Below are 20,654 nucleotides of genomic sequence, written 5' to 3'. Positions count from 1 at the left end.
CGGGCGACAAGGAGGGCAGGGCAGGGCAGAGGCCGCGGGAGGGGCAGCCGGAACCGGCGTCGGGGGGACGAAGCCCGAGCAGCAACGACCGCGCTCCGCCACAAGGATGCTGCGGAGGAGGATTCCCCGGAGGAGGGCTGGGGTCGTCCCTCCGCCTCCCCTGCGCCGCCTCGCGCGGCAGTCCTTGGGGGCGCTGCGGAAGCGGCGAGCAAGCGGGCGCCTGCCAAGCGTCCTCCCCGCCGGCTCGGCGGCTGCGGCTGCGGCTACCGCGCTGTGCCGCCGCTTCCCGCCCTTCCCAGTTGGGCTTTGCCGTTGGCTTCCTTGGCGAGGCGGGGGTCTCCCCCCCCACCGGGGGCCGGGAAAGGCTCCTGCGCTGCTGCCGGCCCTTTGGCGGGAAGTTACTTTCTTGGCGAATTCCCGGGCGGGCGGGCGGAGGCGGGGAGGCATCCCCGCTCGCCTCTCCTCTTCATGCCCCTCCTGGCCGAGGCTGGAGCCTCCCTTCGCCCTGGCCGCCTTCGGTTATAATGTTGGGTATGTCCCCGGGCTGAGTTCCTGAAGGGGGGCAGAGCTTCCACCGCCCCGCTCCGAAATACTTTTTTTTTTGGGGGGGGGGGAAACAGGCCACTTCACACCCGGTGCGTTTGACCTGCCCACCCCCCGTCTCCCACGGTGCGCGCGCGCGCGCGCGCGGACCCGGGCACCTGCACTAGCAATGGGCAAAACGCCGAGATGGGTTAGCCGAGATGGTTTGACTTCTGATCAAATAGGCCGGGGACGTTCCTTGGAAATCCACCTGGACATGGGATCCGGAGCTAGCAAATCTCTTGTGTGTTCTGCGTTAAAAAAAATAATAATAATAATTGTGGAGATTCCTTTTCCCTTGCTGTCCGGCTATCGCGTGATCCGGCTGTACCTGGGGATGGTTGCGGGACGCGGCTGTTCCTCTGGGCTTGAAATATTTTGGGGATGGTTTGGGGCTTGGACAGAATAACACTAACAAACCCCACATCTGAAATCGGGCTACGAGAGGTCCTGCGTCTTTTTTCCTACCGGAAAGGCATGGATTCCCCACATGCTTTGAAAGGCCATTCAAGTTTAGTTCAAAGAAGCCAGAGATTAACCTCTGATGGAGCAGACTTCTAAGACTGAAGCCTGTAGACATGTCAGGATCAGCTTTGGGAAAGGGCTTTTCCCAAAAGCCCAATCAAGATTGTTGAGTAGGTTTTCTTTTCCCAAAAGCCCAATCAAGATTGTTGAGTAGGTTTTCTAAATACATGTATATATATATATATACACACACATATATTTCTAAGGATCTGCATATCAGAGCTGCAAGACTCAGATGAATCTTCTAGGTAATGTACAATTTTAATAATTTACAATTGTGTAGGAGGCCTATAATGGATTCTGGAAGGACGATGTAGGTGATCGGTATTTTGGAGAATGTTGTACCTATAGGACTTGTATACGCATGCCCTTTTTTCAACGCTTCAGCCTTCTTACTAAGTGTAGTGCTGCATACTATTAGGCATAGTAAAATTACAGCATATCCTAATGCTGCACCATAATTTAGCCATAGAACTAAAAGATAAACCATTAGTTCCAAGTTGTTGGAATGTTTATCTTTCCTGCTGGATGTTTTGAAAAATGAAAATGAACCTTAAAATTTCCTTCTCTAGAGAGGATCTGGATGGATGAACTGGTTAATGCATTGGATAGTTATATGCATGGGCTCTTTCTCTGAAATTGTAAGAAGTTCAGTATCTGTTGAGAAAGTGCATAAATGTTAAAATTTCTGTTTACAGTGTCATTGAGAGATATTCTCAAAATGTTGCTATAGGTATTCTAAGGTAGCTTTTTATTCTTTAAGAGTTCATAACTATGAAGGGAGCCTCATTTTTTATTTTTATAGATTAAGTCTTTCTGTTCATGGGAGGTTTTATTGGAAAGAGCAGCAGTTTTACTGCACTAATGTCACTTCTATCTATTTTTGTTCAGAAGGAATAGACCCCACTGAAGTTCATTGGGTCTTATTTTGCGTAATAATACCTAAAATTGCAGCCACCTTAGTTTAAAACCTTTGACTTAATTAGCCCCAATAAATTTAGCAGAATTTAAATTCTAAATGGACCTAGAGAATTGCATTGTAAACACCTATTTGTTAAATATGTGAAGCATATTGTATATTTTCTATAAGGGCTGTGGCTCTCAGTTCTCCAATGAATGATCAGAATGGAAAACTATACCCATAATAAAAAATAGCTGCATAACTCATAGAATAACTTTTTATTCAATATATATTTCAATTTGAGCACAGTGCTATAGTACTCACTTGCATTGTTTAATGTACTTTGGCTTGATCATGTCAGGCAATCTCTCACAGAGGAAACAACAGCAGTTATTAAGGGAAGTTATTAGAAACTTTATAATAAATAATTATAATAAATAAAATTCATCATTATTAATGCCTGACTTGTAGATGGTGAATTTTCAGGGCCAGACTCACATCTTTTAAACAAAATAAAGAACATGTAAAATTGGCTTCTGACAATATTTTACTTTTGCCAAATCATATTTTGATATTATGTAATAGAAGGCCAAATTGATATAGGAGATAGTTTTAATGTTATCATCTTTGCTTAAATATTTCTATATATCTGCCAGACAGGAAGATTAGATACTAGCCATACATTATAAACTACAATCTGTAGGTCAAAAAGTTGAAATAATAGATTCTCAAAATCTGAAAACATAATTTATAAATTTGATTCTTATATTAATTGGACCTGTTTGAATGCTTCTGCATTTTTATTAAAGTACAATTATATTTCAGTACAAAAAACATCCAGAAACTTTTCTTTCTTCGTTTATCTAAGAGGGAAGAAGGAAAAACCTGTAAAATCCATGGCGCTGCTCTTGGCCCCTAAAAACTAGTTAACATCATTAGGTAGATTTTTTTTTATATCATGGAACAGATTCATGGTTGCCTTTTCATTTGCATATCAAAAGTAAAATAATGAACTAAATGAAACCTAGGAATAAGATAGCAAGAAGAGATAAATCTCCAGGTGATCAGACTAGGTCAGTGATTGGCTTCTTTTGATTGACTGCAATGAAAGAAAGGGAGAGAATGGGTAGCCACTTTCAGCTGTGGTTCTCAAAATAATCACTGACCTTAGAATTCTTCAGTTACCCAAGTTGGTATCTTTCCAGTCTATACTAGGTTGATAGAATTCAAGGGAACAAAATAGACTGCAGAAGCTTGAAGTCTGATGGAATGATTGTGATTATATGATTAAAATTAGGTGCCATAGTAAGAGAGGAGACTGAGAAATGTAATATATTTTAAAGATTGAAACCTGTGTGGTAGATGTCAGAGTGGCATGTTGAAAGCTTAATTTATTAAAAAAGTATTTTGAATCACCAGCATTTCCAGTGCAGAAGTTCATTTTGTTTAAAGTTAGATCTTCATTTTGTGGCATGTATGTTAATTTTGTTGGGAATTCAAGGCACAGATCAGTATTTGCTTTTGATTCCCCCTCAGTAAGAAAGTATTTTATACATTGAAAGAAACCAATATCTACCGGTACTCATTATTATTAGACATAAGAATACTGATATTACGTAGCAATACTGTTGTGTCTAATATAAAAATCTCATGCCCCAGAAATTTTCCTTTAAGCAGCTCAATTATAAAGCCAGAGAGGGTGGCTGCTGGCTATTTAATTATTCCTCCTATCTTATGTTCATCTTCTTGAAACCTCCGTTGCATATGGATCGAACATCTGGTGTCCCATGTTGGCTTCTTCACCAGGGTGCAGAATTTTATACTCCTAATTTCTTATGCTTATTTTTTTTTAAAAAAAGCATTAACATATAATTAAATTATTTTAATGAAATCAGGCTTCTTTTTAATGAAATTTTTTTTATAAATTGTAGAAAAGTTGGGCTACACCAACAAACAGGTACACATTCAACTCATTTCTTCCTTTTCATTCTTGTAAGAGCTGTATTGTAGATAATTTCTGGGGGATAAATTCACACAATATATATTAAAATATTACTGTTTGTCAAATACTTGCTACTGAATTACTTGTGTAATCTTATATCTGTAGTATTATGCTGTTATACATAGAGAATTAATGAATGGAAGCAAATATACGTGTCCCAGGATGAAGTGTCAGGATCCAATTTGGGTCGGTCACCATTCTGGTGAGAGAGAAGTTCCCTGTGGATGGGATCCAGAACAAGTCCAAAAGTTCGAAAGATTAAACCTCTAATCCCAGTGACTGACCCAGACTGGATCCTGCAATAGAGAATTAAAGCTGTGAAACAAAGACTATTCTCAAAACAGAGAGAGACATAATGTGTACCTGATTTCAATTTTAAAATTGTTATGCATTAATTTTAAATTTTATTTTATTGGAAAGAAGAACTATTAATGATTTAAAAATACAATTATATCAAGTTAGTTGTATCTTTTTCTGTGAAGTTTGCTGTTTACCTGGTTAAATCTTTACACAGTAATATGATGACTCCTCAAAAGCTAGTTTGCAGGGATCAGGAAGATTTATCTAAGATAAACATGTAAAAAAAGTAGAGCTTAAAAACAAAATCCTATGTTACTGTTGATATTAGCTTATTAAAGAAAGCATGAATATTTTTGTTCTATTTGATTCATGGCTGAGCTTTTGTGGTTTAGAACTTACAGTCAAATACCATAACCCCAAATTATTTTGTTTTCCTTTCGCTACTATAGATTTTCAACACTGTCCTGTGGAATTCATGAATAAAAAATAGGATCAGTTCTTGTCACAAGTATGCTAGGACATTATCTGTGCTATCAATGCCATATAAGAATTATTTTGTAGATATGTAATTAATAGGAAACAGTCGAAGACTGATTGATATTTTAATTACATAAGTGCATAGGAAGGAAAGGGACCAGTTTTTCAAAATTGATCTTGAGCTGTAGCAAATAAGCAAAAATGTTTAGTTCAATCAAAAGGAGATATTTACTCTATCGTAATCTGATAATTTTTTAGGATGACCCTTCAAAAACAGGTAAAACTTAGTTTGAAGTCAATAAATAGATAACAAGCAGTACTTGGTAAGAGATCTAGGAAATTTATTTCAAGCCTTAGTTTTTCCTATAAAGAGGCGCTTGTTTTTTTTTATCCCATTAAGAAGTATCCTACCATATCAAGCCTATGGCATGATATTTTGTCCACAAAATTTTACATATGAACTTATAATAATAATAATGATAAAGTTGGAAGGGACCTTGGAGGTCATCGAGTCCAACCCCCTGCTCAGGCAGGAAACCCCATACCATTTTGGACAAATGGCTGTCCAGTCTCTTCTTAAAAACTTCCAGTGTTGGCGCATTCACCGCTTCTGGAGGCAGGTTGTTCCACTGGTTAATTGTTCTAACTGTCAGGAAGTTTCTCCTTAGTTCTAGGTTGCTTCTCTCCTTGATTAGTTTCCATCCGTTGCTTCTTGTCCTTCCTTCAGGTGCTTTGGAGAATAGCTTGACTCCCTCTTCTTTGTGGCAGCCCCTGAGATATTGGAACCCTGCTATCATGTCCCCCCTCGTCCTTCTCTTCATTAAACTAGACATACCCAATTCCAGCAACCGTATGTTTTAGCCTCCAGTCCCCTAATCATCTTTGTCTTAGGGCTTTGCTCTTTTTAAAATTATAGAATGAATTTCCATCCTAAAACCAGAATATGTTAAACAAAGTATAAAATGACTGGTGTTCATTTCAAATGTGAAATTTCTGGGAGAGCTAAAAAGTCTCATGAAGGTAAACCAAAAATGGACACTTGGTAAAGTATGGAGAAATAGGAAATGGGGCAATTGTAGGAAATGTGGTGTGTGGGTGCTCTTGGAGTTATTTCCAGAGATATCAGAACTATGGAAAAAACGGGAAAAGTAAAAAAGTTATAGTACCAAAGAAAGGTGGGTTTTCAAAAGATTGGGAAGAAGAAAGTTTTGGAGGAAGGGAGAACATCCTTCCATGCTCCCAACTTGGAGAATTCAACCACACCTGCCTGAGATTGAGAGAAAGAATAATAGATTCAAAACTGCAGACACTGGTGATAAAATTGTGACACAACTAAGCAGCCAAAGAAAGGCTTCCTACAAAAGTGATATTTTTGCCTTATGATGAACAGACTTGCCTTGTTAAGCAGGCACTGATTCCTCTCTAACTAGCTTTTTGTAGCAATGCCTTTTGGGGGATAAGGAAAGCTGCAGGCTGTAGACAGATGGTAGCAATTGCTTCCTGCATAGGGAAAGGTGAGCCTAATGAACAAATTCAGCTAACTGCTAATGAGTAAAACTGCCACCACTAACAACACAATGATCTTTCCTCCCTCCCATCTGATTATCAGGATCAGCCAACAGCTAAGGGTGAGAATAATTAAATCTCAAGGCTGGAGAGTGCGTTTTCTGGTTTAGGGATGTTGATTTGAGCTCTGAATGAAATCCCATATGGCACATAGCCCTTCAACTTGTTCTTAGTTATTGATACTTGGTATGGCTAATCCTTTATTATTTGCAGATCCCAGAGGTGCAAGTGTGCATGAATGTTTCTGTGTCTAAAGAGGGCTGAGAGGCCAAAAGAAGTTGCTTTAGGCTAGATCAGGGGTAGGCAACCTTGGCTCTTTTATGACTCGTGGACTTCAACTCCCAGAATTCCTGAGCCAGCATGGCCCAGCTTGGAAACCTCTCCCTTTCCCCTCAGCATGGCTGGCTCAGGAATTCTGGGAGTTGAAGTCCACAAGTCATAAAAGAGCCAAGGTTGCTTACCCCTGGGCTAGATCCTTCTGTGACTTGAACTTCGGCTTCTGAACACTGCAGTTAACCAAAGGGCTCATTGAATGCTGACATTGCTCTCAGAAATTGTGATGCTATTTTTCACAAGAATGAAGGGAGATTGTCTAGGACATTTCTATCTGACAGATATCAGGAGTGTTTGCAGCATGGGGTCAAAAAAGTCAAAATGATGGCTGTAATGGCATGATTCTATCTGTGGATATTGACCATGTGACCAGGGATTCCTCTGCCTGACATCAATAACTTGCCTTGCAAATCCAACAATAAACTTACTAGTGGTTTAAGACTAAATCCTTATAAAGCTAAACGATTTTGAAATTCCACCTACAGCTGGAAATCTTTTTTGATTTGAAGGCTAAGGAAAAGAAGCTATAGATTGCCACTGAAAACATTTGACCTGAATATTTGATTTGATCTCCATTTAGGATCTGTATTTATTTAACTCCATCTAACATGTAGGGTGAGAGCTAGTTTGGTATAATGGTTAAAATAACCAGGCTAGACCCCAGTTGTAGTGTCACCTGAGTGACTTTGGGCTACTGAGTTTCCCTTAGCTCCAGGAGGAACCAATGAGAAACTATTTTGCGGAAGTGTTATCAAAAACCTGGACTTATTTATGTAAGTCTTCAGAACAGGGTGGATTTGATTTAAATCAAGTCGATTTAAATCACGATTTAAATCATGATTTATATCACTAGTAAAAAGAGCAACTATCATCTCTGTCCAGCAGCGGCTCCTCCTCTGACCCGCTGTTGACTCACCGACAGTCCCATTGACACAAGGTGAGGGACGTGGCAGGCAACAGGTGAGTGGATGCCACTAACAGGCGCTCCCATGATGGAACTGAAATGGCAGGTGCTCTTTAAATGTAAGGACTCACTCTTGCTGGTAGTTAGAATCTTTAATGTTATTATTTGCAAACAAAATGAAGGTTTCCTATTTAGAATAATAAGCTGTTGGGTTATGGGGAAAAAAAAGATCTCGCAAGAAGTTGGAAGGTCTGACTGAACTTTTTTTAGTCCCACAAACTCCGTTTCCCTGCAGTAGGAGAGAAACGTGCCAGAGCTGGAAAGCAGGTTAGTGAAGAAATGCCTTCGGGAAGAGAGAGTAGCTGGGCGGTGGTGCGCCAAACTCTACAGCAGTGCCGGGAGGAGGAGAAGCAGGAAATGGGGCTGCCATTTCCAGAACGGAGAAGGGAGACGCGGGGTGATGCAGGGAGGCAAGCAAGTGCTTTTCTCTGCTCTGCATTGCTGTGCACAGCCGCTCCCCTCCCCGTTCTCTGTTCTCTCCAGTGGTGGCAATGGAGGGCTGACAGAAGGAGGTGACAGGGGAGGCTTGCGGTGCCTGGTCACCGGGCAAGCCAAGGGAGAGTTGGTGGAGGAGGAGGCAGCTGCTGCCAGGCAGATGATCTGTGGGGCGAAACACGAAGAAAGCCCCTCCAGCGGCGCACAGCAGCAATGGAGCCTTGTGCCATTACTTCCCCCTGACTCTGAAACAGTGGAGGGGGACCGGGCCTACCCTGCCCATCCTCTGTAGCATGACAGTCCGGCTCGGGAGGGGAGTGAAAGGGAAGGTCACCGAGCAAGGAATGGCCTGGCTGGTGGGCCCTGAAGTAAGCGGGTACGAGGCACATGGGGCAGCTTTACCCCCTCCCCCTGCCTCACCTCGTGGTAGTAGTGCAATGTGCTTTGTGGCCTTGTGTCGCGAGCAGCCGCAGCAGAAGTGGGCCTGCAGCCATGCAGGCACCTGTTGGACGGGGCTGTTGGTGCCGCCATTGCGAGGCGAGGCAGGTGTCACAAAAAATATAAGACATCCCCCCAAAATAAGACTTAATGCCTCTTTTGGAGGCAAAAATAATATAAAACCGGGTCTTACTTTCAGGGAAACACAATCGTTGGAGAACTACTCAAATTCTTTTATTTAATTAAAACACTTAGAGCCTGGTACAGATGTATTTTTCTTCAAACAATCATACAGTTTGTAATGTGCATAGATTTGCAAAACAAATGGGATAAAAGAATATTCCTAAACTTTGTTTTATTATTTATCTCATGGTTACTGTGAAATTGTGTGAATGCATCAATGTAGTGCATATTATCTCAGCTTGCAAAGCTTGGATTCATTGAATGAGTTTACCAAAAATGTAAATATTGCAGAATATACAGCCTCATCCTGCATAACTAAGGTCCATTTCATGCTGAATAAACTAAATTATTAATGTATCTTAAATAGCAAACTATATTTAGGTAGATTTTTACTCCAAAAGCATTTTATTAAAATAAATTTGATAAAAATAAAAAATCAATTTAAATTTAAAAAATCCGATTTTTAAATTTATTTATTTTTTAATTGATTATTATCCACCCTGCTTCAGAATACAAGACTGACTTAAAAACCCTTCTTACTACTACCACGATCCCGGTCAAAGGTAGATTTTTGTGCTAGTCATAAATTCAGTTTAAAATTACTGCACATAAAAATCTTCTTTTAATTTTTTAATGAAATTAAAAATGAAAAAAAAACTAATTTGTTCATTTAACTTAAAGGTGGTCTTGTAAATCTAGTGGTATTGATGCATATATTTAACTTTAGCCTACTAATGCCTGAATTTTGCATGCCAACATCATGCAAAAGCTAGGGAAAAGATATTTGACCACAGAAGATTCAAGGATAGGTTATAAAATTGTGGTTTGATTCCCTCCCGCACCTGCTGAGATTGTGGGCTTGTGGTCCTCAATGACAATGTCCTAAAAGGAATTAGCTGGTACGGAAATACAAGGGGTATAGTTGGTGGTTAAGAGGTTTCATAACTACAGTAGTCAGATATGTTTGGCTGCCAGGTGAAAGACACAGAAGACAAAGACAAGGGAACATTAATATTTATCTCATTTTCTCATAGATAAGAACAGTGCAGTGCTGTGAAGATACATTCCACCCCTTAAGATTTATTTCAATATATTCATTTGTAAGAAAACAAGTTTATTTTTTGTCTTATTAATACATTTCAAATCATCTTTAATAATTTAAGTGAACATTAAAAGTCTAAAACAGGCAGACATGTCAAACTCGTGACATCACGTGACGTCGCGCAACATATCGGAGCTTTTTCTCCATTGCCGGCAATGGGGTGGGCGCGGTTTCCTGATGACGCATCCGGCCCACGGGCCGGCAGTTTGACACCCCTGATAGGGTTTCAGAAGAAGAAATGTAAATTAAATTAGATTAACAATTTAACCTTTCTTATAGTACTAGTTTATGGATCGGATTATACATGTACAGTATTTTCAGTTGTGTTCATCTGCATATTTTTATACTTCTCTGCATTATCAGCATTTTATGGATTTGCAAATCTTATATGGAAATTTCATCTTTTTATTTATTTTTTAATGTTTACAATTATTTATGGTTGTGGTTCAGAAAGGGCGAACGTTTACAAGAGAGTGAGAAATTGATGTTCCTCTTTTATAAATATATTGCATATCATCATAAAGTTGTATAGAAAAAAAACCTAAATTAAACAACAGCAGATACAAGGGGGAAGAAATAAAGTAATAAAAGCAAGAGTAGCGGGTGAGAAAAATGGAGTTCAGGTAGGAAATTTGGAGTAAAATGAGTTCATAGTAGAGTAATGGTCAGTTATATCGTTCATATATTTTTAAAAAAACATATGAGTGCTATATTTTGGACATGGATGCCCTCAGAATTTTGAAATGCAGTTATCCATATATATTTTTGGTATTATGGCATATACAGCACTGTGCAAAAGTGTTGTGCAAAAATGCTGTAAGTTAAGAATGCTTTCAGAAATAGAAGTGTTAATAGTTTATTTTTATCAATCACCAAAATGGAAAGTAAATGAATGTTATGAAAGTAAATGAATATTTTGGTCATGCCAAATATTGATTTAATTTGGGGTTCTCTTCTGTTCATTTACTTTCCATTGAGTTAATTGATAATAGTTTATTTTTATCCATTATTTTTAACACTTCTGTTTCTGAAAGCATTCTTAATTTACAGCATTTTTGCACAACTGCCCTACACTTTTGCACAATACTGTATATTTAGGGTACATTTCCATATACTGTTTTCCATAATTTAAACATCATTTATATTACTCAACTGGTTTTAATATTCTATTTTTAACTTTCACCAAAAATGTTGATTTTTGTCTTCAACTTCTCACAAAGGGTTGGGTTTTTATATGCAACTTGTAGATCTTTTTTAAAAGCAAACATTTGTTGCAAACAAGGAATACCATTAGACCATTTATTCTTTCTTCCTGTAGTTGGGAGTTCCATGTGAAAAAGGAACTCATAGCATTCAATTATTCTGAAACTTAAACTCCTCCCATATACATATTCTGGGGTGAGAGATTTGCTAGATGAATCTGTGAAAGATTATACCATGAAAAGTTCTTTTTTTTGGTCATAACTCATGAAGGTTTGGGCCACAGGAAAAAATCTACCTAATTTTATATGCTCATGTTTTGTAGTCTTTAATATGGAAATTCTGAGAACATCCATGCATTGACTCTTTTGCGTATCAAGCATGGCAATCTGAGATATTTCTGGCTAGTTGGGATAATTTTTAAAATGTTAAGTGTTAAAAACGTAGCACACTATTATTGATACAGTCCATTAGTTCCATGCATAAATGTATGTGTTCTGTATGTCTGGGTATAAAAGACAAGGACTTAGAAAAAAAAACCCCTTTACCATATATTCATTCCACTGCTGTAGTTCAGATTAAAGAGAATGAAAGGTTTCATGAATTAATTATAAAGATAGCATTACACATACACATATAAAAACAACTCTTATACTACGGTATGTACATTTCAATATTTCTAGCGTCCATTGATAGAAATGTAAAGAAATTGTTGTTTGTAGATACATTAACGCAGTATAAGAGGTGAATTCAGTATTTTTGTTAGCTTCTTTGATTTATTATTGAAAAATGCTGGAAAACCAAGTCCATATTTAGTGGGACCAATGGTATTTAAAAATATGGAAATTTGCTGTGATTGAAAATTTAACGAGGACGTTGAAAAATTCTATTATGAAGGTAAAATGCAGGCAGATTCGATAACCATTTATTAATTATTAATAATTATATAGAATTATACAGAAAAATCAGATTATTGAAAAAAGAATTCAAAATAATTATGGAATGAAGAACATCGTGCTTTAACAAATAACTTCAACTAAAATCATTATAATAAGTTGGCACTCTTAAGTTGGGATACAACTATTATGCCTTTTCTAGTGATCTCCAGGGACTGATCTAGATCAAAGGTGAATACAACCCGCTCTAGTCCAGCTTTTCAGGCTTGGTGCTCGCTTTATGGAATAGCTGCCCCTTTTCATCATTTTAGGAGTTATTTAAGGCAGAGTTTCCAATGAGACCTTTGGGAACAGCTGAGATTATGCTATCTTGTTTTTACTGCTCTGCTTATTATTTTGTTACTTTTATTGTGAGTGTTTTAATTTGCTTTATTTTTCTTGCTATGGATGTTTTATTCCCTTATTGGATTTTTTTAATTGCTAACCACCTGGTAGATTGCAATAATAAATTAATTGGATAAACAAACCAACAAACTAACTGAGACCAAATCAGCCCTTTTGGCTCAAGGGTGATTGAAATTGGCTAAGGATATTGGTATCACTCAGATTGCTCCATTTTTAAATTTATAGCTGAGATATAGATGTGATGTGTTTTGTATTTTCTTTTTAACTGGCAGATATAGTTCCTGCTGTTATTCTTCACATGCCCAGTTTTTGTACTGTAACTAGTCAGGTTCAACATGACTGTTTAAGAATCAGAGGCTTGTTAGGGGTCTTGCCACCATGTTTATTCCAATATTTTGTTTGCTGGTTATCTTTTATTTTGAACTACTCAATGCTGTAATAAATATTTGGTTTGGTTTTGATACTGCCAGGTGGCATATTAAAGCAGGAGAGAGAAAAGGTGGCTTAAACATATAAGACCAACTGGATCTTGGCTGGGATAAAAAATTCAAATCTCTGACAATCTGGAACATGAGTTTCTATTTCCATAATAGCCCTATTTAGCCCTAGGAGTAGCAAAAATTGTGTGCAAAAACCACATTGGTTTATGTCCTTCTGGAACTGGATCTTCTATATTGAGCTCAAATCAACATGACTAGAATCCCCAGATCTGAGGCAATAATTAAGTCAACCAATACAGGACTTTACTGCAAAGGGATCCATTCCAGATTCAATTCCTGCAGACTGAAACAACTCTTTAAAATTTTGGTTAGTGATTTCTATTGGGTTTAACTTGTTATAGGAGCATACTTGGGGCCAAATAACATCTGGGAGATTATTTCTGCTGTAAAGATTGTAATGGCTGCTGGTATATAATAGCTTCCCAATGAATAAAAGGAACTCAGTAACACTTCAGTCCATCTGTTTGGACTGTACGTTTTCTCCCTCCAATATCAGGAGAAAGGGAAAGGCATTTAAAAAAACCTGCCTTGTTCTATTAAACTGATATTTGCCAAATTATGGTATTGGATCGACTTTTGAAAAAAATATTACTTTGGTTTGAGGAGTAATTATTATCTAGTTTTTCTTTATCATAACAGGTTGCTAAAGCTCATTGTTCTCTGCTTAGCAGCGATGGTGAACCTTTTAGAGACCGAGTGCCCAAAAACTGGCCCCGTCCCCACTCCACCCCCTTCCCCGCCCCTGCTCTGCCCCCCCATCCCATCCCGCCTGTCCACAGGACCACTCACCTCCTCCAGGGCCTGCCGCAGATCGCCCAGGCAGCGCTATGGCGGCCACACCCTCTGCCCGCACCCTGCAGCATCAACTGCATGATGGGGTGTGAGGGCAGAGTCTTGTCTATGCTGCCTGGCTGCCATGTCCTTGGCTGTGCTGCTCCGTGTGGGCCACGCTTAGGGGCGACTCTCCTTCAGGGGGGCTGCTGGAGAGGAGGGGGTCGCGTGGGGAGGCAAGGCTGGGGCAAGGCACGTGTGCCCACAGAGAGGGCTCCGAGTGCCATCTCTGGCACCTGTGCCATAGTTCGCCACCACTGCTCTATAGCGGAGGTATATGGGGATATACCTATATTGCTTTGGTTGGTTATAGATGCACTAATTGGTTTGTTTTTAATTTTTTGGTAGTAATACTGTAATTTCAGAAAAATCAGAATTTCTAGAAATGGGGCAGTATGCAAGTGGTAAAATTTTGCAAGAAAACAGAAATGGCTGGACTTTCAGGATTTAAAAAAAAAAAATCCAGGAAGACTTGTACTTCCAGTACATCATGTAAAAAAAGAGGTAGAACTTTGATCACATGGCTCACTGTCTTGAATTTTTTGTCTTCCAGCCTGCAGACACCCTTGCCCGATGATCTCTCTTACCTTACCATAAATCAGGTCTTATCCTCCTTAGCTTTTTTTAAGATCACCCAAAGTTGACCAGGTGCTGGAGCCAAAGATGTTTGCATAGAAGCAGTTCAGCTGTTAAGCTTGTTAGAAATTCTGTATATAGCCCTACAGAACAAACAAAGTGCACAGTCCACATGGACATTTCTGCTAAACTGCTAGAAGGAGACAGGAAACCATAAATGCAAACATATAAACACTGCCATCTACTGGTTAGCTGTAGTTGTTGCACAAAATACATGAAAACTATATTCTGACACAGCGGTCACCAACCTTCTGGGCACCAGAGACCGGTTTCATAGAAGACAATTTTTGCATGGACCGGGGTGGTGGTGGTGCTGGTTTCACATGCTACCTAGATCCCACATATGTACGATAATGCTTTGCTCACTAGCGTGGACCAGTTCTTTTTTTTTTATTTTTATTTTTTATTTTTCCAAACTCTCCCCCATACATATACCATGATATTTATCAGATGTTAACATACATTCTTTTTACATTCTTATAGATAAGATACTTTTAATAAAATGAAATCAATACATACACATGACTTTTGGTGTTGTTCGCCCATTTTCCCTTTCACTGTATCCATACTCCTCCTCCTCTACCTTCTTTCTCCCTTCTCTTTCTTCCCTACTTCCCTCTTCTTCCTCTCCTTTCCTCTTTCCTTCACCACTCTCCTCCCCTTTCTCCCCACTTCTCCTCTTCTCCTCCAACCTTCCTACTTCCTTCCCCCCTCCTTTACTCTTTTCTCTCTCCTCTCCTTTCTTCCCTCTTCAGATACAATTCAGGGGTAATGTCCGAGCGATTCCTCTCTCCAAATTTCCCTATCTGTATTATATACAATAAGATTAATTTTCTCTTACATTAATACTTCTATTTATCTAACTTTCTCAGTATATATTTCTATAAATATTTATACAACCTCCAGTTATTCAATTCTGTATCGCCTGGGTCTCCCTCCTTATCTGCTTAGCGTGGACCAGTTCTTAACAGGCGGCAGACCAATACCGGTCCACAGCCCGGGGTTGGGGACCCCTATTCTAACAAAGCCAAACTGTTCTCCACTGCTGGTTTGTATGACCCTGAAGAAATACAGAAAGGGTAATCTAAAAGGATTATTCATAGCAATGCAATACATCCTTTGGAGCTTTCTTTTGATTGGCTTTTAAGTTGCAGTTGTTTTCTATCTAGCAATCAAGATGCACGCTTGCTTGCAATAAGAGGAATATTTTTTTCTTCTGAGGAAAAATGATAGAGCAAGTGAGGGTCAGCGGCTTGTAAACTTGAGAAAGAGTCAACTTTCTCATAATTAAAAATGTAGCATATAAAAGGATATTGTCTCACACACACACACATCCCAATTCACAGTAAGGATAAAAGATGAAAACAGCCAGAGGACCATCACTTAGTATTGTCTCAAAGGTGCTTTGTTTTCCTCAGAAGGCAACTGGTTTGGTTTTTGAGGAAGAAGAAAAAGATGTTTTCTTCTCATCCAAAAAGCTTCATCAGTTGTGACTGGATGGTGGGGGGATGGGAGGATAGAAACCCATCCTTCCATCACTCCCACCATCAATCTCAACCATTCCTATCCTGCCAAGCTTGACTCAAATGAAATGTTACCCTTATCTTTTAAAATCTAATTGAACAATGAATATATATATATACTGGCTTCAGTCTTCTCTTATTTCAGAACAGACAAACTGAGAAAATTAAATGTGATTTTCCTGTGCCAAGCTGCTTCTATTTAGGAGAAATGTAAATGTATCCTACCTGTTAATAAATTATTTGTTGCTAATAAATAAACAATCCCCCCCATTGTTTGGTGTCTTTCAGAAGCTGCAGTTTCATCAAGGTGAACATGGACTGCAAAAAGACCCCGAGGTTTAAACAATGTAAGTTCTCAGCATTTGAAAAATGCACAAAATTAGATTGGTTGATCTGCATTCCCATACAAGTAAGTCTCATTAAATAGAGTACTTCTAAGTACACACAATTTGGTTTGCCCTAGAAATGAGTTACTGTAAAGCTAGAAAGTACTGTAATATGAAAAGTAGCTTTTTCCACTGAAAAGCTTGCACCCCAAATGCAAGTTGCTATAAATAACTGAAGAGCTGAGTGTCCCCTCACTTTGAATCTCAATCTGTATAAAAATTCTGGCAAATGTGGAAATATAGTTAAAAATCAGATTAAAACATTCAAAATGTTTTAATTATGGAGGAATTTTTAAAAATCAATGAGATATAATCATCCTATCTCTTCATAGAATTTGCACTATTTCATTGAAAATCTCTCAGGGATTAAAGTTTGATAAATAAGTAACAAAAGAAGCTATGAAGTACACAAATGGATGGGTTGCCTGAGAGATAAAGATCGCTGGAGAATATGCAATTGGTTTATTTTTAGAGAGCTGAAAAAATGGTGAACTGATTGGTGGGCTATAGAAACATTTACAAAAATCAGCATCATTTCAACAAAATGAAATATGGATGTGCATCGTTTAAGTGACATTGGGTGATTGAAATATTATGTTGAATAATATATTCAATTTATTAATTTCTAGGGGAAATCATGAAAGGAAAGTGCACTTGTGGTACCTTATTATCTGAATTTGACTAACATTTTTAATGGCTCTAGCCATTTCAGATAATTCATGGATTTATCATGATCATTTAAATACAGAAAAATGATATAATATAGATTTTTGGAACACTTACTTACAAACCTTTCATATACATAGTCATACAGACTATGTTGGAACAATAATGTAAACATTTACTAATACATGACTGGTACTGTGTTTGCAAAACATTGAAAGGTGACATACATTTTCTAAGGAGTAATGCTCTATTCAATAGATTTGTGATTAAGCCTCCTAACGGTTGAAACCTGTTTTAGCATGTCTTCTTTGACAAGTTTCTTTTCTTTCTTGCATCTAAATAATATTCATCAACTTGCTGAACTGGAGATATTTGTAATGAGATACTTCAGCTGTTAACATTTGTCTTCCTCTCATAAATTTGTGACAGTAAATAAATAAGATGCATCCCAAACGGATGAATGATCAAACACTTGCATCAGTATCATTGTTTTCAATCTGATTTTACATTTTCAGAATCCAGGAGGGGAAGTTATACATTATATGATAAGCTAGAGAGAGAGACCGGGAGATGTTTTCAGCCAATATGGAAAGATGATTCTGTGAAAGAGGAGGATTGCTCCAGAGAGCAAGGATGGCATTTGCCCAATCACACATTATGACGGCTAGAAGGCATCAACACAGTCGACTCATAATTGAAGTAGATGAGTACAGTTCCAATCCAACACAGGCCTTCACCTTCTACAACATTAACCAGGGACGTTTCCAACCCCCTCACGTACAAATGTAAGTCCTACTGTTCAGCTGTTGCCGTTATCACAGATTACTGAATGGTTATTGCTGTGTCAATAGGATATTTCATGGAGCAGTCACCACTCCATAGCCCCCGAGAATAATTTCTAGGTGAAATAAATATTTTTATTAATAAAAGCAAAGGATAACTCCGTGGGTGCGCATGTATGCATTTCATAAAGTAGCAACAGGCAGTTACAGGAGTTTTAAGTACATGTAAAATTGCAGCAACATTTCCTAACCATACCGGGTAACCATACTAAACAGTATTCCAATATCTCAGGGGCTGCCACAAAGAAGAGGGTGTCAAGCTATTTTCCAAGGTGCCTGAAGGCAGGACAAGAAGCAACGGGTGGAAACTGATCAAGGAGAGAAGCAACCTAGAACTAAGGAGAAACTTCCTGACAGTTAGAACAATTAACCAGTGGAACAACCTGCTTCCAGAAGCGGTGAATGCTCCAACACTTGAGGTTTTTAAGAAGAAACTGGACAACCATTTGTCCGAAATGGTATAGGGTTACCTGCCTGAGCAGGGGGTTGGACTAGAATAGATGACCTCCAAGGTCCCTTCCAACTTTACTATTATTATTATATTATTATATTATTAAACCGAATGGAAAGGGGGGACATGACTAAAACCTTTAAATATATTAAGGGTGTGAATAAGGTTCTAGAAGGCAGGATTTTCAGTATTAAGCATAAATCAAGAACATGGGGGCATAACATGAAATGGACAGGAGGGAAGTTCAAAAGTAGTTAGAAAGTATTACTTCACAAAAACAGCAGTAGAAGCTTGGATCCAACTTCCAGCGGAGATAGTGTGTCAATCCTCAGTAACTGAGTTTAAATATGCTTGGGACAAATGCATGTCTCTCATCTGACAAAAATTAAAAAATATCAGGGGCTGCCACAAAGAAGAGGGGGTCAACCTATTCTCCAAAGCGCCTGAAGGCAGGACGAGAAGCAACGGATGGAAACTAATCAAGGAGAGAAGCAACCTAGAACTAAGGAGAAACTTCCTGACAGTTAGAACAATTAACCAGTGGAACAACCTGCCTCCAGAAGCGGTGAATGCTCCAAAACTGGAAGTTTTCAAGAAGAGACTGGACAGCCATTTGACCGAAATGGTGTAGGGTTTCCTGCCTGAGCAGGGGGTTGGACTCGATGACCTCCAAGGTCCCTTCCAACTTTATTATTATATATTATATATATATTAAAAATAAATACATTAAAAAGAAAACAAAAATAAAAAAACCTCAAAGAGCAGACTTGATGACCCACTGGGTGTTTTTTTGCTCTCAGTTTTCTATGTTTTTCTATGTTTTTAAATGTGATGTCTGTTTTAGGACAAAATATCTTACTTTTGCTTGACTAGAGAGTCAGAGATCTGCACTAACAAAGAATGGCACAGCTAATGAAATAATGTGAGCATTCATGTGAAAGAGCTTATTTTAATTTAGACCCAATGTGAATAACAGGATAGTAAGATGTAATTAAAATATTTTTTTATTTTTGGTAGATGAAAATATCTGTAAAGGTAATTGCTCTTGAAGATAATTTACTTTTGATGTAACAATAAGCACCATAACTTCAAAATGAAAACTATTAATAAAGTTGAGAGACAGAAGGGAAAGAAAAAAAATATTTAACTACAACTAAATTCAGCATTAAAATGTAAGATCAAATATTTTCTAAGAATTTTTTTTTCTTTCAGACAGAATATACTTCTGATTAATTTCAACTTAATAATGTTCCCTCCCTTCCCCCCAAATTATGTATAAAGTATAGTATATGACTTGCAAACTATAAATTAGCTCTGCAAAGATATTATTTGCCTTCTAGAAATTGAAACTGAACCATGGATTTCTATCCATGTTTCTTATTGCCCATTATCAAAGTTTATCTGCCACTGAATCTCAAGGATTAAGAAATAAAAAAATGTTTTTAGAAGGGAATCTTTATCAGGCCATTTATTTATTTTGCTGTATTTGGTTAGAAACCTTATTCTCTATTACTGTTTGTACTTGTAGAACATTTTGGGTAATTTCAGGCTGTTTTCCATAAGATTTATTTTTTTCTTTATTTTTTAAGATGAAATCTAATTTGGAAGCAGAGATTGTATCCTACCTCTCAAATTTCAGCAGACCTGTATCATTTTTTTTGGTTTGCAAAGAATATTGCATTTTTGTAAATTAGCTTTCATATATTCTACCTTGGAGTGTTTTTTTTAAAAAAAATGTTTGATTTTATTTATCTCTTGTGAGATTGATTTATCTCCCAAAAAAGAGAGAAAGCTCTAATCACAAAGCTTTAAGCTGCAGGTTCGGGACGTTATTGCAGAAAGTATGTCAGTTTTGCTCTTTTATTTGCCAGAAGGACAGTACAGAATTATGAGGCTGAAGTATTAGTTGTAGTAGGCTTCTGGGAGTGGTTTCAAAACCCATTTATTTCTACACTGAATCACGAAACTGCCAGTTTTTGTTCTATCAAGGAAACATGAAAGTCTCTAAGGAAAAATATTCTAATTTATTATTCTGTATAGTAACTTAAAATGTATAAGTTCTGATTAATTACATCTTACATATGTCAAAAAACTATTTGTCTCAAGTTTCAAGTTAAACTGAGATTTCATTGTGCGTAATGCGGTATTAATGAAAAGCACGGCAGTCAAGCCCTGCAAAATATTGCTCTAAAAACTAGTTGTGCTCATAAGCCACAATGTGTATTTTTTTTTTCAATATAAAATTTTTATTATTTTCCAAAAAAACAAAAAAAACATCATAAGTATTACACAATATTATATTATATCCCACCCCCCCCGGACTTCCCAAACCAAGTCCCAGGCTAATATTCAAATATAGGTAAACAAATATTAATATCTCTAACTCCACAAACTCTATTTATAAACAATCCATCTCCTCCACATTAATAAAAAAAAAATTATACATTTAAATAGTTCAAATACACCAAAGTCTATACCAATTCAGCAGGTATCACCAGTAACTCTTCCTC

General features: G+C 37.9%; 1 protein-coding gene across 1 annotated transcript in view; it reads left to right on the top strand.

Moving 5' to 3' along the window:
- The first annotated feature begins 1,318 nt into the window (after positions 1-1,318).
- LOC107291229 (metallophosphoesterase domain-containing protein 1) overlaps positions 1,319-20,654 on the top strand; it is a 49,098-nt gene continuing 29,762 nt past the window's right edge. The window contains exons 1-3 of the mRNA XM_029284904.1: positions 1,319-1,355; positions 16,088-16,146; positions 17,367-17,636. Of these exons, the coding sequence (XP_029140737.1) occupies positions 17,485-17,636 (152 nt within the window). The 5' untranslated portion in view covers positions 1,319-1,355; positions 16,088-16,146; positions 17,367-17,484. The remainder of the gene's footprint in view (positions 1,356-16,087; positions 16,147-17,366; positions 17,637-20,654) is intronic.

Source organism: Protobothrops mucrosquamatus, unplaced genomic scaffold (assembly GCF_001527695.2).
Source record: "Protobothrops mucrosquamatus isolate PMUCROS unplaced genomic scaffold, P.Mucros_1.0 scaffold1087, whole genome shotgun sequence".
Classification (NCBI taxonomy): Eukaryota; Metazoa; Chordata; class Lepidosauria; order Squamata; family Viperidae; genus Protobothrops; species Protobothrops mucrosquamatus.
Note: the sequence above shows the minus strand (reverse complement) of the source record. Positions and strands in the feature narration are given on the sequence as shown.